Source organism: Saccopteryx bilineata, chromosome 3 (assembly GCF_036850765.1).
Source record: "Saccopteryx bilineata isolate mSacBil1 chromosome 3, mSacBil1_pri_phased_curated, whole genome shotgun sequence".
Lineage (NCBI taxonomy): Eukaryota > Metazoa > Chordata > Mammalia > Chiroptera > Emballonuridae > Saccopteryx > Saccopteryx bilineata.
Genome location: NC_089492.1, coordinates 8,768,320 through 8,793,970, shown reverse-complemented (window position 1 = coordinate 8,793,970; position 25,651 = coordinate 8,768,320). Strand labels below are relative to the sequence as shown.

At 56.6% G+C, this 25,651-nt stretch overlaps 1 protein-coding gene across 3 annotated transcripts in view; it reads right to left on the bottom strand.

Moving 5' to 3' along the window:
* Positions 1 to 25,651, bottom strand: part of ASAP1 (ArfGAP with SH3 domain, ankyrin repeat and PH domain 1) — a 315,266-nt gene that overhangs the window by 5,203 nt on the left and 284,412 nt on the right. For 2 of the 3 annotated variants that reach the window (XM_066265648.1, XM_066265649.1), the window contains exons 25-28: positions 10,631 to 10,700; positions 9,680 to 9,738; positions 3,470 to 3,969; positions 56 to 178 (exon numbers count right to left, since the gene is read on the bottom strand). In XM_066265648.1, the coding sequence (XP_066121745.1) occupies positions 56 to 178; positions 3,470 to 3,969; positions 9,680 to 9,738; positions 10,631 to 10,700 (752 nt within the window). Of the gene's footprint in view, positions 1 to 55; positions 179 to 3,469; positions 3,970 to 9,679; positions 9,739 to 10,630; positions 10,701 to 17,697; positions 17,869 to 25,651 lie in introns of all 3 variants that reach the window. The other variant, XM_066265647.1, reaches the window with a different exon arrangement.

Below are 25,651 nucleotides of genomic sequence, written 5' to 3'. Positions count from 1 at the left end.
TGCGCGGACCGACCCTCCCCAACCCGCCGGGGGAGGGGCGCACACACATACGTACCCACCACTCCTGGTCCTCCTCCCCCGTGACCACGATCACCTCCCCCTCGATGAACGTCAGCTCGTCGTCATTGTCCGCCTGGCAGTCGTAGATGGTCTTCACGCGCCTCACCTTGTTCTTCCCCTGCAACGCAGAGCCGGGCTCTCAGCTGCCAGCATCGGCCCACGGCAAGGGGCCCGCTGACCTCGGGCAAGTGGCGGAACCCCCTCGAGCCTCAGTTCTGTGAATGGGGGGTCTGCTATGTGCTCCCACGTATGGGGACATCTCCAGATAGGACAGTCCCTGTCCCTCCCCCTGGCCGCACGGTGGGTGGGCTGGGAGGAACGGGCTCCACCAGGAGGTGCCCAACGCAGCCCTCCCCCACCCGCAGCTCTCCATGGTGACACGGAGGCTAAAAATGGGTCTGGGAAACATGACGTAAAGCAAACTTGCAGCTTCTGCCACCGAATGTGCAGCATAGACACATTTCTCAGGCCCTCGTGCAGAGCGCCCAGTCAGCACAGATGGCCACACGGCAGAGCGGCCGTGCTGGGAGGAGCTGGGCAGTCCCCCGAAGTTCTGACTTCAGACCAATTTGACTGGGGCTGCTGTTTGCTGGACTTCCAGTTCTTTGCAAGCAGGAAGACGGGAACAGGGAAATCCCCTTCTAGAGGATGTTTGGGGCACCCGGCTCAGTAAACAGTAGTAACAAGAGCAAGCAAGTCTCTAAATGCTTTGGGTCCCCTGACTTTTCTGCTCGGCCCTCAGTGGCCCTGAGGACCCTGTTCCTTCCTGCTGCTCCGCTCCCCGGGCTGGGCGGAGGGCTCAGAGGAGCTGGTGGGACTCAGCCCGTGAGATCTGTCCTGCAGCGCTGACCCTGGGCGTCCCAGAGATGCTCTGTGACCACTCACAACAGGAGGACGCAATGAGATCATTAAGCAGCTATAAGGCCTGGGGCACGTACTGGAATTGTGCGCCCGTTAAGGCCACTGAGGGCGCCTGGGGTCTTGGGAATTGCACTCATACAAACAAAGGCACCCACCATACTGACGTTTGGTCTCTAACCTGGGGCGGGGGCCGTTATCTGTCTCCCCTTTCCTTCAGTCTTGAATGGACACACTTCTATTGCAACATTGTTTTCAACATAAAATATGAGTGGGGGCAGTCCCCGACCTCTGTTAGCTGTGCTCCTCAACCTGGGGTGCCTGTGTCCCCGTGGGGTGCAGCGTGCGCAGGACAAATGGCCCAGGTATTTTCCTGGGGTATCACTTATCCAAAAAAAGATTGTAGGGAAAAAGAAACCCGACATTAGAGAGCAGAAAGCACTTTGTAACAATGATGGAGTGGGAGGCTTTCACCAAATCCCACGTCTGTGCAAGTCTCTAGGCTTTGCCTGAAGTCCCCCCCAAGATGCAGGGAGGAGGGGCGAGGCAGAGACCCTGGGGCCTCACAGGGGCTGGCTGCCTGTGACCCCAGGCAGGAGGGGTCTGGCCCTCAAGGTGTTTCCTGGGTGCCAGCTGAGTGCACGGACTCGCCCACGAGCCCAGTCACTGGGCCAGCTCCTTCCCGAGCAGGAGGAGACCAAGGCTCGGGGGCGGTACCTGGCCAAGGGGCGCCTACAGCGGGCACTGCAGCGGGTCCTGAAGCCTGTGCTCCTCATGGCGGACCCAGAGCCCCCCAGGGAGCAAGTTCCTGCTTTTTCCTTCTTTTAGAATTTATTTATTGGCTTTAGAGAAAGAGGAAGAGAGAGGGAGAGGGGGAGAGAGAGAGAGAGAGAGAGACACGAACATCTGCTCCTGCATGTGCTGTGACCAGGGATTGAACCTACAACCTTCCTGTGTGGAGACAACACTCTAACCAACTGAGCTATCCTTTCTCTGCATGAGCTGCCCACCCCACCGGCCCCCCCGCCCTACCCCACCCCACCCCGGGTTTCGGAGCCTGCCTGGACACGTGCCCACCCCCCCTGGGTTTCGGAGCCTGCCTGGACAGTGCCCACCCCGGGTTTCGGAGCCTGCCTGGACAGTGCCCACCCCACCTCGGGTTTTGGAGCCTGCCTGGACAGTGCCCACCCCACCCCGGATTTCGGAGCCTGCCTGGACAGTGCCCACCCCCCCTGGGTTTTGGAGCCTGCCTGGACAGTGCCCACACCCCCCGGGTTTCGGAGCCTGCCTGGACACGTGCCCACCCCACCCCGGGTTTCGGAGCCTGCCTGGACAGTGCCCACCCCACCCCGGGTTTCGGAGCCTGCCTGGACAGTGCCCACCCACCCCGGGGTTCAGAGCCTGCCTGGACAGTGCCCACACCCCCCGGGTTTCGGAGCCTGCCTGGACACGTGCCCACCCCACCCCGGGTTTCGGAGCCTGCCTGGACAGTGCCCACCCCACCCCGGGTTTCGGAGCCTGCCTGGACAGTGCCCACCCCCCCTGGGTTTCGGAGCCTGCCTGGACAGTGCCCACACCCCCCGGGTTTCGGAGCCTGCCTGGACACGTGCCCACCCCACCCCGGGTTTCGGAGCCTGCCTGGACAGTGCCCACCCCACCCCGGGTTTCGGAGCCTGCCTGGACAGTGCCCACCCCCCTGGGTTTCGGAGCCTGCCTGGACAGTGCCCACCCCACCCCGGGTTTCGGAGCCTGCCTGGACAGTGCCCACCCACCCTGGGTTTCGGAGCCTGCCTGGACAGTGCCCACCCCACCCCGGGTTTCGGAGCCTGCCTGGACAGTGCCCACCCCCCTGGGTTTCGGAACCTGCCTGGACAGTGCCCACCCACCCGCGGGTTTCGGGGCCTGCCTGGACAGTGCCCACCACCCCACCCTGGGTTTCGGAGCCTGCCTGGACAGTGCCCACCTACCCCCGGGTTTCGGAGCCTGCCTGGACAGTGCCCACCCACCCCAGGTTTCGGAGCCTGCCTGGACAGTGCCCACCCCCCTGGGTTTCGGAGCCTGCCTGGACAGTGCCCACCCCACCCACCCCTGGGTTTCGGAGCCTGCCTGGACAGTGCCCACCCACCCCTGGGTTTCGGAGCCTGCCTGGACAGTGCCCACCCACCCCAGGTTTCGGAGCCTGCCTGGACAGTGCCCACCCACCCCCGGGTTTCGGGGCCTGCCTGGACAGTGCCCACCCCACCCCTGGGTTTTGGAGCCTGCCTGGACAGTGCCCACCCACCCCAGGTTTCGGAGCCTGCCTGGACAGTGCCCACCCACCCGCGGGTTTCGGAGCCTGCCTGGACAGTGCCCACCCACCCCTGGGTTTCGGAGCCTGCCTGGACAGTGCCCACCCACCGCGGGTTTCGGGGCCTGCCTGGACAGTGCCCACCCACCCCAGGTTTCGGGGCCTGCCTGGACAGTGCCCACCCACCCCCAGGTTTCGGGGCCTGCCTGGACAGTGCCCACCCACCCGCGGGTTTCGGGGCCTGCCTGGACAGTGCCCACCCACCGTGTTTATCTTCCTGGGCAGCGGCACCGGGGTCTCGGGCAGGGTGGGCGTCAGGTCATTGGACTCCTCGGAGGCTTGCTTTTGGATGGCGTCTCGGGCCGGCACGTTTGGGGACAGATCCACCGAGTGGGACTTCAGGGCAGCGTCGGAGGGCGGCTGGGCCTTGGGCGACACGTCTCCGGGCTGGGCCTTGGCCAGCAGGTCCGCCAGCTGCGGTTTGGGAGGCAGATCCTTCATTTGTGGCTTGGGAGGTAAGTCTGAGAGCTGGGGTTTGGGGGGCAGGTCGCCCAGCTGCGGCTTGGGGGGCAGCTCTCCCGGCTTCGGTGGCAAGTCTCCCATCTGGGGTCTGGGCGCCAGGTCGGAGGGCTTCGGGGGCAGGTCTCCGGGCGGCGGCTTCTGCGGCAGCTCTGCCAGCGGGGACGGTTTCTGGACAATTTCAGGTGGGACGTTGGCCTTGTCTAGGGAGAGATGATGGCTGGTTTCTGTTTTCCGTAGTGCCACTGCGGGAAGCAAGCACAAAGAGGGAGGTCACCGGGACGGAACACGAGGCGTCAGTCGCCTCGAAGAGAACGGACCTAACGCGAGCACCTGGGGAGGCGGAGCGCGGGAGTCAGACCCAGGTGTGCGCCGCCCGTTTAGACGACGCTGGCAGCCTGGAGAGCCTCCACATTGCAGGTCCTGACTTTACAGCTCAGTTCTGTAAGGCAGGGGGTGTCCACCCTACTCCACAGCTCACAACACCCACAACCACAGACGCAACATGGAGGAGAGACAGCTGGAGAGTCAGAGTTCGGTTTCTAGGGCCTACCACGCACCTGCAGCCACCTCAGTATCCCGCTTCCTTCTTGACATTTTAATCTACTTTCCACACATAACATTTGTATCTGGTTCTGTCTACGTCCTATTTAGCAGGAGTGTTTCCATGTTAATAGATTGCTCAGCATCAAGTCTCTCCTCTCACCACACCACCAGCCTCTGATTCCATTGTGGTGGCACTCACCACACCATCAGCCCTCTGATTCCATTGTGGTGGCACTGGTACACGTGCTCACGAATAGACCTTACATCGAAAGTGGGATCGCAACAGATACGATGTCTGCAACTCTTATTTCCTTCCCACTGAATACGTCAGCTCCTCTCATCCTCTCTCAGGCCGAGCCGTGCAGCACTCCACGGCCATGGGGCGGATGCCACTGTGGACCTACAGCTCTGCACGGCTGGACCCGGCAGAACTCGGGACACTAAGGAATACGTCTCCAATTCCAGCTGCACAACTTACTTGCTGTGTGACCTTGGGCAAATGACACAACCTCTCTGTGCCTCCCCCCTCCTTCAGCTCTACAATAGGAGTTACTCCATGTAAAGAGCTGGCCGACAGGGCCTGGCAGGCTCTAAGTATTACAGTGGAGTATTCTTATTCATTCTGCCCAACATGGTCCCCTGAGGCCTGGATTAATACTTTCACTAGTTCTTGTAACCCTGGCTCCTGGTGTAGGGGCCAGACCTTGCTCAGCAAGAAAACACCCAAGGCACTGAATGAGTCAAAAACAAAACAAAACAACTGTTATCCTAAAATGCCAACATATGCAGAAAGCTAGCCTTACAATGAAAAGTAAAATAAAGATAAACCCCAGTGCTGCAAACTGCCAGAGCTGTACTGTGGGTGCTTCGCCCCAGGCTTGCCCAGGCCCCAGCCTTCTGCTGGCGCGGCTCAGCTTAAAACGCTCAAGCGGGACCATAAGACTCCTCTCTGGGGAGTCTGAAACTAAGTCCACAAAAGTCAGAGGCAAGTAGTGATGGGGGTCAGTCTGGGGGATCCCCGGAGGCAGCGGGGCTGGAAAGCTTTGTTGTGAGTCACATTTTTGGGGAACAGAAACTATGCGTAAGTGCTGGGCAACCATAACCCTCCCAACACGCATCTCTGATTATAAAAGTCGATCCTAAAAAGGAGATCGAAGCCAGGCGCTGAGATTTCTGTGCTAGAATGTTCAGCCTGGCACTATTTAGAGTGAAAAATAATTTTAAACTATGTGAATACTAAACAATAGAGTCTGCTTAAGATACCGTGGTACCAGACAATGGAATAATATGCAGCCAGTAAAAAGTTATATATTAATTGGTATTTAATTTATGTGATAAAAAATGTTTCTGATTTATCACATGAAAAAAATCAGCTTAAACGGAAATTTGAAAAGAGTACAGAAAAGAGCCTGACCTGTGGTGGCGCAGTGGATAAAGCAACAATCTGAATGCTGAGGTCACAGGTTCGAAATCACGGGCTTGCTGGGTCAAGGCACATAGAGAAGCAACTACAAGCTGATGCTTCCTGCTCTTCCCCACCCTGCCCCTTCTCTCTCCTCTCTCTAAAATCAGTAAGTAATAATAATAAAAAAGTACAGGAAAGGGAGTAAAAGGCTAGACCCAATTGTTTACCTTGGTGGAAAGACTTCAGGTGGTTTGATTTCTCAAATCTTCTAGAATGAATACATACCACTCTTCGGGAGGAGCCTGTGCAACCCCTGCTACTGCATGTGCAGCTGGGCTTGTGCCTCCCTGACCAGTGCACACTCCTCTCTGACTGTGTTAACTCTGAAGGCAGGAGCACCCCCCCCCCCTGCACTGGGCTACACTGAGCGCCCCGCTGGAGGGAGGGCCCTCGGCACAGGGGCCGCTCAGGCCATGGCCACGAGGCAAAGCGGAGCCACCTCCCTGACTGCGTTAACTCTGAAGGGCAGGAGCACCCCCCCCCCCCCCCCCCCCCCGCACTGGGCTACACTGAGCGCCCCGCTGGAGGGAGGGCCCTCGGCACAGGGGCCGCTCAGGCCATGGCCACGAGGCAAAGCGGAACCACCTCCCTGACTGCGTTAACTCTGAAGGGCAGGAGCACCCCCCCCCCCCCCCCCGCACTGGGCTACACTGAGCGCCCCGCTGGAGGGAGAGCCCTCGGCACAGGGGCCGCTCAGGCCACAGCCACGAGGCAAAGCGAACCACCTCCCTGACTGCTGCCCCAGCCACACCCAGGCGTGGAGTCAGGCCCAGGGTCAGTCAGGTGAGTAGATCCCAGCCCCGGACAGCATTAGGAGGGATGTCGGGTGGGGGTTGGGGGTGGGGACGACGTGAAGGGGACGCAGACAGTGAAAAGATGGCAGCAGCCACGGCAGGTCCCGGGGGGACTTGGGACTGTTTGGGTGTGAGCGGCACAGGCAGGTCGGGGACTCGGAGCACGTGATTGACAGCCGGACAGGGCGGGCTGCCCAGAACTGGGGACAGCACGGGGGAACCTGGCTGCGACGTCCGTGAGCTCAGGACAGGCCTCAGGCAGAAGTTACAAGACAAAACCCAACACCTCTGGGTAAAAGCGCAGGAAACCAGGGAAGGCCCCCCCTGTGCTCTGCGGATAGTGCCCAGCTGCCATCTGGACCCTCGTCTGCCCACACACGAGCCGGGCGGCCAGTCAACGCTCCTCACAATGTGCCACACGGCTGAGACGTTGGGAGACCGGTTAACTCCGGGTTCCCACCACGAATCCCAAGTTTGGCTTCTGGGGTCAAAGGTCTCCCCGCCGGCACAGAAAGCCGTGGAGCAGCCGCCAAGCTCCTCTGGGTCCGCGTCCATCCCTGGCAGGCCGACGTGAGGGTGGACGGGTGACCCAAACCAGGGGCCCCGCAGCTCTGAAGCTGGAACACTGCAATGACAGACAGTGGCCGCTCCCTTCTGCTGTGACAGGAAGGCGGGCGCCTCGGTCCTGCCGACAAGGTGCCAGCCGGCGGGACGAAAGCAGACTTGGTGGAAGAGCGGGTGTCTCTGCCTGGCAAAGCGGCCGCTGTGGGCACGGTCCCCTTGCCCTTGGTGGGCACGCACGCGTCCACGCTGCACGGCAGACGCCGACCCAGGGCCACGAGCTAGGGCAGCCATGGCCAACATACGGCCCGCGTAACGAGTTTATGCGGCCCGCAATTCAACTGTTGTTATTCTCTGCACGACGCACTGTGGAAATGAAATAAGTGGTACTTTTAAATCATTATACATAAACTACGGTATCTTCGGTAATCTTCGCTCAACTTATATTTGTGAACAAATTTTTTCTTTTATAAATCTAAATAAAAGTACAAGATCAAGATTAAATGATTTACATTTGGAGGCTGTGTTAAGAATAGCTACTACAAGTATAGAGCCACATATTAAAAAAACAATAGGCGATGCAAAGCGCCTCAACAAGTCACATAAGTTTTTTTGTTATCTGTTGTACTACATTACTTATTTATTCATAAGCAAATTACATAATAAATTTTTTTTTTACTTAAACAAATCGTTTTTGTATTTAACATTTTTTAATTTGAATATTTTGTCTGGCCCATGAAAAAAGTTTTCTTTCTAATCTGGCCCGGGGGCAAAAACTGTTGGCCAGGCCTGAGCTAGGGGCTTTCTGGAGCATGACCTCATTTCGTCCCTGCAAACCCTCGGGGAGCAGGGACCCCGCCCCAGTCACAGCTGTGCAGTCAGAGGCACAGGCAGGTCCCACCCCGCCCCAATCACAGCTGTGCAGTCAGAGGCACAGGCAGGTCCCCCCCTCCCCCAATCACAGCTGTGCAGTCAGAGGCACAGGCAGGTCCCCCCCTCCCCCAATCACAGCTGTGCAGTCAGAGGCACAGGCAGGTCCCCCCCTCCCCCAATCACAGCTGTGCAGTCAGAGGCACAGGCAGCTCCCACCCCCCACCCCAATCACAGCTGTGCAGTCAGAGGCACAGGCAGGTCCCCCCCTCCCCCAATCACAGCTGTGCAGTCAGAGGCACAGGCAGGTCCCCCCCTCCCCCAATCACAGCTGTGCAGTCAGAGGCACAGGCAGGTCCCACCCCGCCCCAATCACAGCTGTGCAGTCAGAGGCACAGGCAGGTCCCCCCCTCCCCCAATCACAGCTGTGCAGTCAGAGGCACAGGCAGGTTCCACCCCGCCCCAATCACAGCTGTGCAGTCAAAGGCACAGGCAGCTCCCACCCCCTCCTCCAATCACAGCTGTGCAGTCAGAGGCACAGGCAGCTCCCCCCCCCCAATCACAGCTGTGCAGTCAGAGGCACAGGCAGGTCCCCCCCCTCCCCCAATCACAGCTGTGCAGTCAGAGGCACAGGCAGGTCCGCCCCTCCCCCAATCACAGCTGTGCAGTCAGAGGCACAGGCAGGTCCCACCCTGCCCCAATCACAGCTGTGCAGTCAGAGGCACAGGCAGGTCCCCCCCTCCCCCAATCACAGCTGTGCAGTCAGAGGCACAGGCAGCTCCCCCCCCTCCCCCAATCACAGCTGTGCAGTCAGAGGCACAGGCAGCTCCCCCCTCCTCCCCCAATCACAGCTGTGCAGTCAGAGGCACAGGCAGGTCCCCCCCCCCCCGCCCCAATCACAGCTGTGCAGTCAGAGGCACAGGCAGCTCCGCCCCCCCTCCCCCAATCACAGCTGTGCAGTCAGAGGCACAGGCAGCTCCGCCCCCCCTCCCCCAATCACAGCTGTGCAGTCAGAGGCACAGGCAGCTCCGCCCCCCCTCCCCCAATCACAGCTGTGCAGTCAGAGGCACAGGCAGCTCCCCCCCCCCCAATCACAGCTGTGCAGTCAGAGGCACAGGCAGCTCCCCCCTCCTCCCCCAATCACAGCTGTGCAGTCAGAGGCACAGGCAGCTCCCACCCCAGCCCCCAGGACATACAGGTTGTGGGGGGGGGGGCGGAACTGGCTCCCAGGTCTCTCTCATCAGGTCTGCAAAGGAGGAGAAACGGGACCTGGGGAGTCTAATAATGCTTAAAATTTTTTCCCCATTGATTTGAGAGTGAGAGAGAGGAAGGAGAAGGGGAGAGGGAGAGACGCATCACCTTGTTCCGCTTAGTTGTGCATTCATTGATTGCTTCTCATGTGTGCCCTGACCAGGGGTTGAGCCTGTGACCGTGGTATGCTGGGATGACACTTGACCTATTGGGCCAACTGGCCAGGGTCTACTAATGTATCTTTTGAAAGAGTATCCTGCTTTTTAGGGAAAGCAAGGTGCTTTGCTGATCAAAAAGTTTGAGTTTATCCATATCTTCTTCACTGAACACATACTGAATGGGCATCCATGCCAGGTGTCACGCCAGACATCTGTGACACAGAGCGTCCGAGACAGAGAGAGACCCTGTTCCCTTAGAGGGTAGGGGGACACTCTGACTTTCCAAGAAAACTAAAAACAGAAATCTTACCTTTCTGAGGTAGTTTAGGAAGAACTCTTGGGCCGAGGGCAGTCTTCGCAGAACTGGTGCTAATTAATAAATAAAAATCATTTAGGACCTAAAAGAGCGATAACACCAGCAGTGACAGATTATGCAAGGAGCTCCCAGGTGTTTTCATGACTGATCTAAAACCCCTTTCAAAATTTCTTTAGCCAAAGATTATAGTTTATTTCCCATCATTCATCTTTTCCCAGAGATGTAACATTTCTGAGAGCCCCTGGCACGCTACCATGTGTCCTCAGTGCGGCCTACAGAAGTGACAATCACATGTGATCCCACGCGTGGCTTTGCCGTTCCCCACATTCAGATGAGGAGACCGGAGGGTGTGGCACTTCAGTGAGAAGGTCCGAGGCCGGTCGGTGGTGGACGTGGACGTTCAGACCCGATGCTACTGGACTCCAGAGCCCTCGTTCCCCAGAGGGAGCGGCTGGTGTGTCAGCCCTCCACCTCCCCTGAGCTGTGTCTCCTTGGGGACGTGTAAATGTGCAGGGGAGAGGCCCAGGTCCCTGGGACAGAAGTCCACCAGGGTCGTCTGAATAAGCCCCACTCCCGTCACCACTGAAATGCCAGCACCTCAGGGGCCTCTCTGCTCGCTGGAACTCCTGGCCCCCCTTTCACAAGAGGCCACAATTCTCTCAGGACACAGACGTGCTGCAGACCCCAAAGGCACCAGCCACCGAGCGCCTGAGTCGGCCGTGGGCTCCTTCCAACACCTCACTTCCCCTTTCCTGTCCTCTGATGTCCGAGAAGTTGGCTCTTCCATTGAAAGGAACAGGAAAAGCCAACAAAAAACTAAGTCACCGAGGGAAGATGACCCGTGTGTCCTGTCTTCTATCCTGGCCCTCAAACCCCCTTGGTATTCATGCTCTCTCCCCACTTACGTCCTACCTGCCTCTGGGCTACTGGACAGAGGAGGCTTACCTTGACTGCTGAGACAGTCCCTCAAACTTGTTCGTGGTCTTACTTGACGATGTTGGACCCATGTCATTACCTACAGGGAAAAGCAAATGTAGAAAGTTGCAGCCTCAGACGGGGAAGTGAACTGTGTGGGGGCTGTGGGGCCTGGCACACAGGCGACGCTAGGTTCCCGAGTTTGAGAGACCGCAGCCAGAACAGCACGCGTAGCTTCACCCAGAGTCCGTTCCCAGGCCGGGAGATGCGGTCTCGGGAGAAACACACACCCCACAAGCATGTGCACGTGTGAACACGGTTCATTCACTAAGCACCTACTACGTACATACAAGGCATGACACGGAGCAGGAGGCACCAAGCTAATCAGACGCCACTGCTCTTGCCGAGTTTACGGTCTGGCCAGGGAGACACAGAGGACAAACCGCACGGTGGCGCGGCGCGGGCTGGATGCCGCCTAGGCTGGGGGCTGTGAGAGGGAGCCGGTGTCTGAAGCGACCTGGTCGAGGGGCAGGGGCGGTGTCTTTGGGGAACGTGCCCCGACCACAGAGCGCTTTCTACCGGAAGAGCGCCGGGAGCAGCACGTGCGCTGTCCCGAGGCAGGCAGGCTGGCTAGAACCAAGGCAGCTCCTCCGTGCCCACTCCCAGGAGGAGGCAGGGCGGCACAGCCAAGGGGCCGGGCACCCAGAGGAGTCCTCAGGAACCTGCTGCTCTCTCCGGCTCGTCTACTTCCTCGCTTACCCTTCCAATGACTGCTCTGGAAACCCCAGTGCCCTCGCTCAGCAGACCCCTCTCCTCCTGTGCCTAGAGGCCCATGACACCTCCCGGTAGCACAGGGAGGGGCTGGACGGGGAGGCTCAGGGCCGGAGGGCTGATGGACAGCACAGGCCCGAGCACACTGCTCTGTCTGCCCCTCGGCCCGGGGTCTCCCTCCCTCAGCCACACAGGCAAGGTGGTCTCTCCTCGTTGTGAAGACAGGGAAACGAGGGTAAGTGAACGAGCAGCCCCAGGTCACGTGGCTCAACGGTGTACCTAGAAGTCCTGACCACAAGTCTCCACGCTTTTCCTTACCCACCGCGACACTGACCATGGCAACTGCTGCTCCCTGGGCACTCACTGCGAGGCCGTTCAGTGCTCAGTGCCTCACGGCCATCACATTCACGAGGCGTGTGGCATAATCACCCTCCATTTTACACAGGGAGAAACACACAGAGAAGTCAATCAAGCCCAAGGTCAGGCAGCTGGTAAAGGTCAGGTCCGGGAAACAGAGCTGGGCAGCCCACCTGCAGGGTGTGTACTGAACTATGGTCGATCACCGCCCGTCCCCTGAGCCCACCGGGCAGGGATCTAGGAGGGCCTCCCGGACAGAATGTTCTCTGGCCACTTAAGATGGCTCTCCACCCTCCAAAGACACCGTGTATTTCGTGTATTTCTGTTTCTGTAGCACAGCCCACTGTCCCCTCTTCCTGCAGTACCTGTCCCCTCCCACTAGGAGTCAAATCTCACGCAACCTTAAAAGAACATCTCCCAGGCCGACTTCCGAGAACTCCTGCCCGGCCAGACCCCCCACTGCCTGAGCGCCCACACGCACTGATTTTAAAGAGCGGTTCAGGATGCAGAGCCTGGAGCCACACAAGCCTGGGTTCGAACTCTAACCAGGCCACGGACTGGTGGGCATGAGTTTGGACTACATGGCTTTCTCCACTAAGCCTCAGTTCCCCAATCTATAAAATGGGGACAGTCCCTGTTCCCCCCCCCCCCCCCGAGATGGGCAGGACCGTTACCAGAGATAAACTCAAGAGTGCGGAAGCCAGTGCTGGGCCTCAGGGGGCCTGACACAGAGGGACTTGGAATCACTCACAGTTCCTCGATAGGATGTAACAGAGATGACCTAACCCACGAGCGCCTATCCCAGAGGTGAGGCTCCGCCTCGTTCACCTCAGAACCCTGCTGTCCAGCCCCAGCTCTGGCACGGGTGGTGACGAGGTGCCTGCTGAATGTGGGCTGGACCACAGCGCTGCCTCAGTCCGCCTGCCCTCGGCTGGATTCTCACACACCTGGGCGGGCAGGCGCCCGCGGCCTGGCGGACAGGAACCCCGTCATGCTCACGCCGAGGCCAAGGCCCCCCGCCATGCCTGGTGAGAAAAATGCGGTTTAGAGAGAGGTCTGAGAACAGGACAGTGTCGGAGGGAGCGTGGGAAGAGGCGCAGCTCAGTCCCCTGTAACCTCTGTGCAGTCGGGACGGGACTCGGGTCACACGCAGCTGCACAGAAGAGGGAGCCGAGGAGAGCCGCTGGGCCGGCACTGGAGAACGTGTGGTCACTCTCTTCAGCTCAGGAGCCGTGGCCAAGAGCCTGCGGAGGGAGAGGCGGGCAGGGGCCCAGCAGCGACTGGCCTGGGGGCTCCGGCATCTTCCGGAACGTGTGGTCACTCTCCTCAGCTCAGGAGCCGTGGCCAAGAGCCTGCGGAAGGAGAGGCGGGCAGGGGCCCAGCAGCGACTGGCCTGGGGGCTCCGGCATCTTCTGGAACGGTAGATAGTCATATGAGCTTCAGAGTCAGAAATGGGTTCAAATGCCAGCTCTGAAGCCTCTGTTCTGTGACATCCTCATCTGTACACCAGCCACAACAACTGTCTCTATCTTATAGGCTAGTTGTGATGGATAAAAAATGTCAAGCAATCCTGGCAAACAATCTCCAAGTGGCAGAAGCCATTCTTATTTCTGCGACTGCATGCAAAATGGGGCGGGGGGAGTGGACAGGAGAAGAAACTGGGAAATCCAAGAAAAAGGAAGTAAAGGGACATTTCTAACCGAAGGCTCCCGCGCAAGCCAGCAGGACTTCCAATAAGTAGGTGTGCCTGCCGCAGTCAGACATTTCAGTTCTGAGCCTTTTCCCTGGGAAGGTCTGGCCTTTGAAATCTGAGAAGTGAATAATTCTGGGATAGTTTTTCATCCATTATCGGCTCTACATAAAAAAAAAAAAAAAAAAAAGCTGATATAACTTGAAGTCCCAGAGGCCTGAGGAATGTAAATGATTTCCAGAGGTCACTCAGCCAAAATCGGTAGAACAGGATCAGAACTCGGGCTTCTAGAAGGTTCTCTCCGTGCACGCTATGGCTTCCCCCGATGTGCACTGCAGATGCTGCTCTGAGCACGGAGCCTGCTGGTCCCGGGGGGACTGCTCTCAGATCTGAATCACAGCTTGGGGGGCGGGGGGAAGAGTTCACTGCCCGACACCGTGCCCGACACCGTGACCAAGCACGAGCCGTGGGTTTTCCTTCGCTCTTGTCTTGCCTCAAGGGCCTCAGGGCCACATCGGTGGTCTACTTTCAGCCTGTGACTGCAGGGTCCCCACTGCTGTGACGAGATCACAGGCCTGGGCTCTGTCCCTTTGCTACCCACACTCTCCCTTTGACCTCCTTTCCTTACTAATTTTATTTAAATCGTGTTCAAATATGTGTTGGCCTGTGAAAAGTAGGTTAAAAAGAAATTATTTTAACCCCAAAGGTGAGAGTGAATGACACGCCACTTCAAAAATCAGGGTCCTCACAAAACCCAGACCTGCACACGGGCCCGTATGTGTCCTGATTAAAACCCTGCCTTCGCTGTCCCCTGGGCCAGGTGGCTGCGTTCACCGAGGTCGTGGCTGTCAGTACACGATGCTGGGACTATTCTGGGGGTGGCAGACTGGTTCTGGTGGGGACTGAGCCTGGAGCGGTCCCCACCCCTGCACATCAGGGCGCTGCCGGTGGCCGAGGGCCACCACCAGGTGGGGTGGGGTGCCAACCTGCCGGCTCCCTGCTCCCGTCTCTGCTTCACGGACAAAGAAGCAAGCGCAGAGACCGCGCTGGCCGATGTGTCCCGGGACTGCCCCGTGCCAAGCACAGCGGACCAGGGACAGGGCGAGGCATGCAGGCTCCCCACCGGCCAGCGGGGAGGACCCGGGCAGATGAGTTCACCTGTCTGGGTCTCAGTGCTTCCTACCCCATGAAACTGTGGTTAAGAATGAGTGAGGCACTGCTAACCAGCCTGTTGACAGCTGGAGAAACTGAAGTATGAAACACGTCAAAGACACATGTTGAAAGTCACAGGGCTGGTGTCGGACCAGAACCCAGGCCTGCGGCGCAGGGTCCAGAGTGCTTCACGGAGACAGACACTGTGCATGCCCCCTGTGAGGAGACCACCAAGCCTCTGGCGAGTCAGAGAGGCACAGAACCGCGTGACAGTCCCAGCCCAGAGGGGACACCGAGCAGGGGCGGGGTGGCAGCCAGACTGGGGAAGGCCTTTCAGCAGATCCCTGGAGAGTCAGTCTGGAAAGGTGACGAAGCGTGAACATGAATCGGTAGAACGTTCTAGACTGAGGTCATACAGTGAGCAAAGGCTTGGTCCTAGGGGGAGAATATAGCCTGTGAGCCTGGTGTGCGGCAGACACGCCCCATCTCAGGGGTTGGCAGGTGAGGCAGAGCTAACAGGCGGTGCCAGCACCATGTCTCATGCCTGGTGTCTGCCCCCAGGTCCGAGTCTTGATCCCAGACAGTCCACGGGACCGCAGCTCAGGGAGGTGCAGGGGACCACTGAGCATGGGACAGACCGGTTCCTAGAGGGAAGCCATGGGCATCAGACGCTGCCTAGGAGTCTGACACCCCGTGGGCTTGATGAACAGCCAGCCTGGCCCCGCCCCTGGCCTCTGGAATGAAATGTCAGTGGCAGATGGGCAGGGAGAACACTGAGCAGCCATGACCCGACATAAAGCACGGAGACCAGGATCAGAGTGACGTGACCTGCGTGGTAGAAGTCCGGCTGTGTACACATGTCCCCACAGCGGCCAGCACCGTTTCCTAGACGACAAACCTTCCTAGTCGTTGCTCACCCTGCGCTCCAGGTAAAGGCAGACTGCTCACCCAGTGCCTGGCGGGGTCCTGGTCAGGCTCTGTCTCCCAGCCTCTGCCCTGTGTCTGTCGTGGCTGCCTGTAAGTGCATCTCAGAGAGGTGCACACACCCCGGCACAGAAGGCACGGCCCGGCTGACCCCAGAATTACTATCTGGGGTTGCCTGTGAGTGACCACCAAAGTCAGTGACGTGGACGCCTGTCACTGAGTGCAGACAGCTTCGCATTTTTGCCCCGCAGGCTGGTTGGAGGTGGGAGGCCCTGGCTGGTGGGAGAGCCCCGCAGACGGCCCAGTGCCCACAGCTTCGTGACACCTGAAAGCTTCCAGCTGGTGGCACTAACTCATTCTCATAAAGTGGCAACTTTGTTTAGAGAAAAATGCCCTTTAGCCACAAAAATATCCCCAAACCAAACCAAACAAAAATACACCAGCTGCTTCGTCCTGCTGCTGAGATGTGAGAGAGGCTAAGACAGTTCTGATTCTTCAGGCAGGAAACTGAAAAGTGGCAGATTTCATGGACTGTGTCTTGTAAGTTGAACGGGGGGCTTCAACCTTACACAGAAATAAAGGCCGATCGAGGAAAAGAACTAAGTTTAGTAAACTTTGAAAAGAGGGTCATTCTGGTGATATGAAAACCCGCACAGGAAACTGACCGTCCATGGCACGTTATTTGGGGGAAAGTACCAGATTTCCTGGTGAAATCTGGGGACTCCTGGAGGTGCTGGAACGCGGCCTCTGAAGACGGCAGGACTACGGGCGACAACATGTCCATGTCACACCCTGCACTGTCTTTCCCTCGCTCGTCTTCCCCGGGGACGATTTCCCTAACACCCCTCTTCCAAGAGGCCTTCCCGTGCAGTGTGTCACGCCAGAACTTCCGCATTGCGAGAACAGGTCAGCTCCCACAGAGAAGAACACGCACCCAACCTCACCCGCTGCCGCCCACGCGAGCCCACGAACTCCTCAAGCACGCGGTGTCGAGTCCCCAGCAACAGGCCCGCAGGGATGCTGAGGGGCCCAACACACACTGGCGCACGCACCCTGTGGCATCTACGTCAGCTGACAGACGGCTGTGCCAATCTGCAAACGGCATCATGGCTTTTTCCAAAAATTCCAAAAATTCACAACACCTGATATGGACTTCTGACGAGGCCTTTTGAGGAAACTCGCTGGAAGGAGGAGGTGACACGTCCAGCAAAAATGTGTGTCCCCATTGTGGGGAACACCCTTGTGCATGGCTGACACTGTTGACAGGCTAGTGAAGAGTTCTGCTGAACTCAGGAGGTAGACAGGGATGGAAACTATGTTCCTTGTGGAGGGAAATGTGTGATTGGCAGTCCCTGTCGCTGCAACGGTTCAAGGCGCCCGCTCTGGTAGGTAGGTTTGTTCTCAGGCAATCACTGACTACCTGCTGTCTATGGGGCTCAGTTCTAGGCACAGCCAACACAGACAAGAGCACACAGACAAGAACCCTGCCCTCCTGGGGCTCAGACAGACCACCACCAGACACAAGGCACTGGGCACTGGGGCGGGGCCCCGGAGGACATGGGTGGGGCGGAAGTGTCTTTAGAGAGGAGGGCCAGGGGCACAGACAAGCAAGCCGAAGGAGAAGGGAGCCGGGAGCAGACAGCCCCCGGGGGAGAGAGCCTGATGCACCCCAGGTGACAGATGTACCCCAGTGACAGAAGCCTGGTGTGGCAGCAAAGAGGCTGGGAGACAGAGCCTGACCAGGACCCCGCCAGGTGCGGGGTGAACAGTCTGTCTGCCTTTACCTGGAGCGCAGGGTGAGCAGCGACTAGGAAGGATTTGTCATCTAGGGAAACCATGCTGGCCGCTGTGAGCACAACAAATGACTTAGCCCTTCTGAGCCACAGTTTCCTTATCTGCCGACGAAGCTGCCGGGGTCTGTGTGCCTGGCAGCGCTGCCGCTGTGACTGAGTGCACTGTGGGAGGCCGCCTGGCACAGTGTCTGGCGCACAGGAAACGCTCAGCACCTCAGTATCGTTACAATAGTTTTTAAATGGTTCTGAGTACCTTCCGAGATGTTTCTCGGCCGTTAGAGGCAGCACCGGCATTCCCACGCACACCACCCCCTGGCGTGCATGCCATCTGCTCTGCCTGCCGCGTGTGCTGAGTGTCTGCGCCCACGGCGCCCCGCGCCCCGGCTGGCCCTGGCTTTCAGATGACTTACCCCAAGGAACAGCGCCTTTGTTTGGGGGCCCGTGAGGTAGTGGGCTGGGAGGGTCAGACAGGGTTCTCTTGTGTCCGGGCGGTGGGGGGGGAGGCCGCTTCTTGGACAGGGTGGAGGTGCCGCTAGAGGTCTGGGCGCCTAGAGGGAGTGTCGAAGGTGGGCCCGATGGACCTGGAAAGGAACCGAACGGGGCAGGAAGGTTAGTCCTGGTCGCACAGGGTAGCCAGCACACACCCACGTCCACACACAGAAGGTGGCAGGACACCCGGGGGGGGGGGGGAAGGCCGCTTCTTGGACAGGGTGGAGGTGCCGCTAGAGGTCTGGGCGCCTAGAGGGAGTGTCGAAGGTGGGCCCGATGGACCTGGAAAGGAACCGAACGGGGCAGGAAGGTTAGTCCTGGTCGCACAGGGTAGCCAGCACGCACCCACGTCCACACACAGAAGGTGGCAGGACACCCGGGGAAGGGGGGGACGGTTCTTGGACAGGGTGGAGGTGCTGCTAGAGGTCTGGGCGCCTAGAGGAAGTGTCGAAGGTGGGCCCGATGGACCTGGAAAGGAACCGAACGGGGCAGGAAGGTTAGTCCTGGTCGCACAGGGTAGCCAGCACACACCCACGTCCACACACAGAAGGTGGCGGGACACCCGGGGGGGGGGGGCGCAAGCGCAGGGCCAGACGCGGCCACGCCCACCGACCCCATGACTCACAAATGGTTTTTAGAAATTGCTGGTAAAAAAGAAACGACAATAAAGGAAAGGTGTGTGTGTTTAAGAAACCGAAGCTCGTCCACACAGCATGCAAGTGCGCTGAGGTCTCTGAGATGCAACGGGAAAAATAAGACATTTTAAACCAGTATGTTACTGGAACTATCGCAAATGCTGACGAGGAAAGAAGGTGCTCGGGACGGCAGTGACACCCACGGAGGAAGCGAGAGCGAGGCCGACCCTCCACGGGCCGCGGGCCGGGACACGCGGCGGCCACGGAAGACAGGCTGCCTCTCCATGACAGCGGCTGCTTTGTCAGCCAACTCTGCCTGGGTTTTCTTAATGACTTTTGTAAATAATGCAGGCTCTAATGTAAAGAGTCACTCAGGAAAAAGAAAAGTCCCAAAACATTTTTTTCCTCCAACTCTGACGATTGTTCTGAAAATCATAAACCACTTATTAGACTGGAAGCCTGAACACGTTATATAAATGAGGCACTAATTTCTAAAGATTTAAAAAAAATACCATCACCCTCCAGAGGTAAAGACAGAGTAGCAATAATCCTATTAATATTTACGCACATATACAGCGTTATCGCAAAAGTTTTCATATTTAAAAAATTATTTTCCATTGATCTGTGAGAGAGAGAGAAAGAGAGAGAGAGAGAGAGAGAAAGAGAAAGAGAGAGAAGCATCAACCCGTTGCTCCACTTAGTTGTTCCATGTAGCTGTACGCTCACTGGCTGCTTCTCGTACGTGCCCTGACCTGGAATAGAACCCGCGACCTCGGTGAGCTCTATTTACTGAACCGCCCAGCAGGGCAAAAGTTGACTTTTTTGAATTAATGTTTTAAATTAAAAAAAAAAAAAAAAAAAAAAAAGAGGGTTTGTTAAAGTTGCTACGGGAATACGTTAGTTGTAGCTATGCAAAGTGGCACGGACGTGGCTGCTGTGGTGGGCGCCGGGCACTCCATTCTGGGCACTCTGACACGCATCCCTTTATGTTTATCACTTGGTAGATGTTTTAACTATGTTCGGTCCACAAGCATTAAAAGAAAAAAAAATTGGCTCTGGCCGGTTGGCTCAGTGGTAGAGCATCAGCCTGGCGTGCAGGAGTCCCGGGTTCAATTCCCAGCCAGGGCACACAGAAGAGGCGCCCATCTGCTTCTCCACCCCTCCCCCTCTCCTTCCTCTCTGTCTCTCTCTTCCCCTCCCGCAGCCGAGGCTCCATTGGAGCGAAGATGGCCCGGGTGCTGAGGATGGCTCTGTGGCCTCTACCTCAGGTGCTAGAATGGCTCTGGTTGTGACAGAACGATGCCCCAGATGGGCAGAGCATCGCCCCCTGGTGGGCATGCCAGTGACAAAGCATTGCCCCCTGGTGGGCATGCCGGGTGGATCCCGGTTGGGCGCATGTGGGAGTCTGCCTCCCCGTTTCCAACTTCAGAAAAATACAAAAAAAAGAAAGAAAAAAAAGAAAAAAAAAATTTTTTTAAAGGAGATAAACAAAGAAAAGCTCAGAACGCTGCCACACCAGATGTCTAACACAGGATGGTAGCTGCTGACCCAGCAAGGGTCCAGGAGAGCTTTTTACAGTCTGTGTGTTAGAAGAAAAGCTTCATTATTGCTGGCTTCCTACCCTAGTAAAATGTGCTTTGGTCTCTCCCATTACTAATGACTGATCAGGGCCGACACTGACTTAAAGCACTGTTTCTCAGAGGTTGCCTCGTCCGGGAAGGCAATGTCCCTCTCAGGCAGGGTAAAATGTATTCCCGCTCAGTCCTGTCCACAACGGAAGCCTTGCCATTACCCGCACCAATGTCAAATTACAGCACCAGTCACTGCAATTGCAGAAACGGTTTTATTTCTGTAACAAGTCCCTGTTACTGTAGCCTTTCACTTGTATAATGCTCTGTAGTAGTTTTCAAAATGTGTCCGTATATGCCATTCCCCTTGATTTTTATGATGACCCTGTGAAGTACGTGGGTGGGGGATTACGGTCCCCATTCTGCAGGCAGGAAAGTGGGGGACTTGGCACCATCAGGGTGACCCACGCAGGGCGGAGCTGGGATCACACAGCGGGTCAGCAAGGAGTGCACCTGTCACAGGATGCCGCTGTGTCTGAACGCCAGGGCAGCATTTCCTGCTTGGCACACGAGAAAGACAACAAATGCTCAGTATGAGGTGGTGTAACCTTCCCCTCGGAAATAAACGGAGACTAGATAACCTACAATGATAAGGTTCTGCAGCAAATTCATCTTTATCGCCATCTAGGGACGCACTGAGGCACTGCATCTGAAAAGTCATTACATCAGTTCCAAACCCTGCCTGGGAACAGAAGTTGCCAGACAGAATGTTAACGGCACCATGTCTCTGAGCCAAACTGTGCATGCAGGCCATCTCAGGAGTGACTGGACCAGAGTCATCCTCTCTCCACAAACCCAGCAAAACCAAGCCTCCGGAATCCTCATTTCAAAGTGAAGAGATCAGCGTTTCACATGTCATTACAGACTTTCTTCCCAGAGGCTGTTACAACCTGTGATGATACGTCTTTATTTACATATTTATTGCTTATTTTCCTTCGCCAGACTGCAGGTCCCGTTGGGACCCCGCTCTGGTGTATAGTCAGTTGAATTTAGTAGCTTACTATTGACTTAATGGGTAAATGAACTGCTACTTCTATCATTTTAAGGCTAGTGAGTGATTCTTAAGGAAGACTTAAGTCTCACTTAGGGTCACTAATCAAAAACCAGGGAGGAAGAGAAAATAGGGCAGAGAGGGGCAGTATGAAGTCTGAAAAGGAATGTTTAATGCTATAATCTAATTTCATGGAGAATACACATTCAGACCCCAGAAATAAGAGGCCACACAATCTTCTTGGCTGGGAGGGTATGGGTTATAAGTGGCTGAAAAAACGCTGTATTAGAGCCCAGAAAAAGACTTTTTTCTTTTTTTAAAGATTTCATGCGTTCTCTTGACCTGTGGTAGCACAATGGATAAGGTGTTGGCCTGGAATGCTGAGGTCTCCAATTCAAATTCAAAGTCCTGGGCTTGACTGGTCAAGGTGCACAGGAGAAACAACTATGAATGATGCTTCCTGCTCCTCTCCCCTTTTCTCTTTCCTCTCTCTAAAGTCAATAAATAATAAATATTAAAAAAAAAAAAAGATTTCACAAGCTCAGAAAACTTCCAAAATGAGTAACTAGTTTCCAAGCTCCAAAGGGGATGGTTTTATGCAAAATAAACTGGCTCAATCAGGAAAGAAGCAGTTCTGGCAGGATAAAGGAAGCTAAAACAAAACAAAATAAAGAATAAACAGAATCAAACCAATTAAAGCAGGAGGCAGCTGCACAGGGGGCGGGGGGCAGGCCGCACACGGCCGTTCTCTCCCCTCAGCTCCGTCCGCCAGGCCTGTGACAGGAAGGAAAAGATGCCGTGGACGCCTTTGCACTGGTATTGGCTATTACGTCAACTCATCTTCTAGTCCTTTTTCCTAAAAGTGTGGGTCTGGTCTTCTAAAGCTGCTAGAAAGAACTCTGAGGTTCGTCAATTATTTGAGGGTCTTCTCAGGGAGACAGCGTGTATCTCAGCTCTTTCCAGGGCCTCACGTACTGGGGTCCACTGTCTGCATCTCCAACAGCCTCCTGGCCGATCCACATGGAAACTCTGTGTGCCTTCAACTCCAGTGGTCCCCATGGACACCCCCCCACGGACGCCCCTGAGCTGTGCGCCACGAGGACCTCGATGCCATCAGCTCGGGAGGTGTCTCGCTGAGGGCCACCCCTCAGAAGTGGGCCCAGCCCGTAGTCAGGGTGCACATGGCCCAGGCACCTGACGATACCGCACCTCAGGGGCCCCTGTCCAGGCCGGCAGCCGCACGGGCAGTTGGCAGCTCAAGCCCTGTTCTGCTCTCCTGGGTCTAACATTGTATCAATATTCAGTAAAACTCCCCAAAGGCTGCAGCTCTTCCCTGGGGCTCTCCCAGGACCACTTCCTCTATTCGCTGAAGTCCCTCTATAAGAACACGGTACAGTCTTAGAATACAGAGTTCGTCTGATCAAAGCCTCCATCTTTAACAACAAGGAACTCTATCCACCTAAAAAGTCCATAAAAACCTGTCCTAAAAAACCATTCACCTACACCTGTGTATAGATATTAAAAAAAAATCCATTCCTAAAATCACAATCAACATGCTTTTTCAAATCTCCACATCTATTTCCCAAATTCTCTAGAGCAGTGGTTTTCAACCGCCTGGTCCATGGGTCAGTGCTGGTCCGCCAGAGATCTCACCATCTGAAAGAGCCGCCCTCAGGTTGTACGAATATTCCTCAGGTGTTCACAGGCATTACCGAGAAGTCACCTTACTGTTGCAGTGCCATCAGAACCATCATTTTTGGGGCAAAGAGACCCAAGGCTCCGAGCGTTTAGGACACTGGCCGGCCAGTCACAGCCAGTGAGTCAGGCCAGGTGGCTCCTGCCCGGACTCAGCCTTGACAGGACACACACAGCATCTCTTCCTTGAATGGCACCACTGCTAAGGGTCAAACGTCACCTGGCGGCAGCCTCCTCTGATCCATCCGCTTTGCCCGAGGGCCACTGCTTTTATCTCTGAGCATCCACGGGGGCCAACGTCCCTCAGTCTTCTCCACCTGTGTCAGCGCTGACTTCTTCTTTTCCTGGTGAGCTTCCGTAGGGCAAGATTCCTATCGTCTGTCCGTCAGTGCCCGGCACGTTCTGAGCACGGGGCAAGTCTACAGTGTAAGTCAAGAGTCTATATAATGTCTTCAGACCTTTGGTCAGCAAAATAGAAAACCCAGAGACCTTCCATGCTGGAGACCGAATAAAAGTGCAGCTCATTCAAAAAACAAAAAAAACAAGGCCCAGAACATGGCTTTAACAATTATCCTGACAACCTTTCAAAAACACTGTCTGTATAATTTCTTTCTTTCCTTTTTCTTTTTTTAAGTGAGAAGAGGGCAGATAGAGAGGCTCCCATATGTACCCCGACCGGGATCTACCCGGCAACCCCTGTCTGGGACCGATGTTCCAATCAAATGAGCTACCTTCAGCGCCCGGACTGATGCTAAAACTAATCAAGCCACTGGCTGCAAGAAAGGAACACAGAAAGAATGGGGAGAGGAAGGGGAAAAGGAGCATATGATCGCTTAAAAAGTAGACACACACACAGCCATTTCCAGAAGAGCCGTGTGTGCGGAAACAAAGAACTGAGATGGGGAAACAGGCACAGAGAGGTGGGGTGTGCCAGACACCTCGGAAGTCAGCGGAGACCTGGTCAGGATTCTGGCAGTGGGACGCTGACACGCACCCCACAGAGAACAGGGCCCTTGCTGTTCATCTGTCCTGCAAGCTCCTTTCAGGACGCCAGGGCTCAGGGCTGGCTCCTCAGCCACCACACAGACACCTTGCGTCCCAGAAGCACACTGCCCCGCTTCCCTGCCCACACCCTGGCAGCCCCGCCACTGAGACCTGAGCCTGGGCCAGCGGCCCCTGCTGAGGGCAAAATCACAGCCCCTGTCTCGGCCAGCCGGGTGGCCAGTGCAAGGGGACAGGTGTGTAATGATATAAAAAGGACTGGGGGAGACTGAGAGAAGCCAAAAAAAAAAAAAAAAAAAAGATCTAATATGAGTAAAAAGCAAGAGCCCACGGGAAGCTTTCAAATCAAGCCGCTCGGATGGCTGTCTCCCCACGAGAGCAGAAGTCCTGGCAACAGTCACGGAGGCCTACGGAACAGTGCCGCGGACAGGAAAGTCTGGTTCATCCAGCAGAGCACGCTCACGGCGGCAGGCCACCTCCAGGCCCTAAGGACCCTCCTGTCCCTTCCTCTCTCGGCCCTCACTGCCGCGGACCTCGCGTGACAGGCAGAGACATAGTGTACAAAATGCGACACAACGGGTCTGGGCCTCATGCACTTTCAGCAGGTCAACTACACCACCCGAGACGTCTGGTCTCGTGTGAGGAGTGTCACCTCCTGACTGCACACGTGCTTTGGGGACACGTCCTCACTGATTCTGTTGTTCGTCCATTCAACAAGCCCGGATAGAGCACAGCCCCTCTGTGCCAGGGGCCAGGAGGCTCCCTCACAGCCCCGGGGCTTTGGGGGCTCTGTCTGGTCCCCGGGGGAGAGAGCGCTTCTCGATCTGGCTCCTGAGCGATAAGCCGAGCAGCTCTGAGCAGCACCCAGCACCCGTGCTGCCCGGAAGGCACAGGTCCTGATGTCTCTCCCACTGGACCGTGATCGCCGAGGCACGAGCCCTCTCCACTCCTTGCTTCGCTCCATCCCAGCGTCCGGGCTCCATCCCAGCCTCCGGGACTGGGTGGCGAGCTGAGCCCGCCCAGCTGGGTGGAGCTGACTCCCCTCCGCTGAGCACTCGCTCGCTGCGTGCCAGCGCTTTCAGACATCACACCCGCTCTCTGAGCAGGGGCCCCGCCAGGCTGACCACAACCCTGACGCACCCACGGGGGGTGAGGCGCCGCGCTTTACAAAATGCTCTCTCCATGACCTGTCTCCCTGGGTTCCAATGACAAGGGAGGGCAATTCCTCCTGCAGGGCAAGGCAGAGAGGGACCACCTTCCCCAACATGGAAAAGTAGAAGCTAGAAGACCTGGCCTGACAGGTCCTAAGGCCCATTTCCATTTTCTGTCCTATCTCAGTCACCGTGTGACCAGAAGTTCCCTCGCCTCCCCAGGCTCAGCTCCTGCGCTGCACAATGGCGTGTGGACTGGGTTCCTCTCTCAGTATCCTCCCCCCACCCAAGAAACAGAGAGAGAGTCAGAGAGAGGGACAGACAGGGACAGACAGGAATAGAGAGATGAGAAGCATCAATCATTAGTTTTTCATTGCCCCTTGCGACACCTTAGCTGTTCACTGATTGCTTTCTCATATGTGCCTTGACCGTGGGCCTTCAGCGGACCTAGTAACCCCTTGCTCAAGCCAGCGACCTTGGGTCTAAGCTGGTGAGCTTTTGCTCCAACCAGATGAGCCCGCACTCAAGGGGCCACCTCGGGGTCTCGAACCTGGGTCCTCCCAGTCCGACACTCTATCCACTGCGCCACCGCCTGGTCAGGCTCTCAGCATCTGTCTTGCTCTCAGATATCCTGGTTCTACAACCTAATTTTAGCTGAAAGATGAAAGAGAAACCCACCTTGGCAAGCCCGAGAAAGTTCTAGCCTTAATAGATGCAAAGTAGGGGGCGAGCTACTGGTCTGCAGAGAGGGACTTGTGCACACCTGAGTTTAC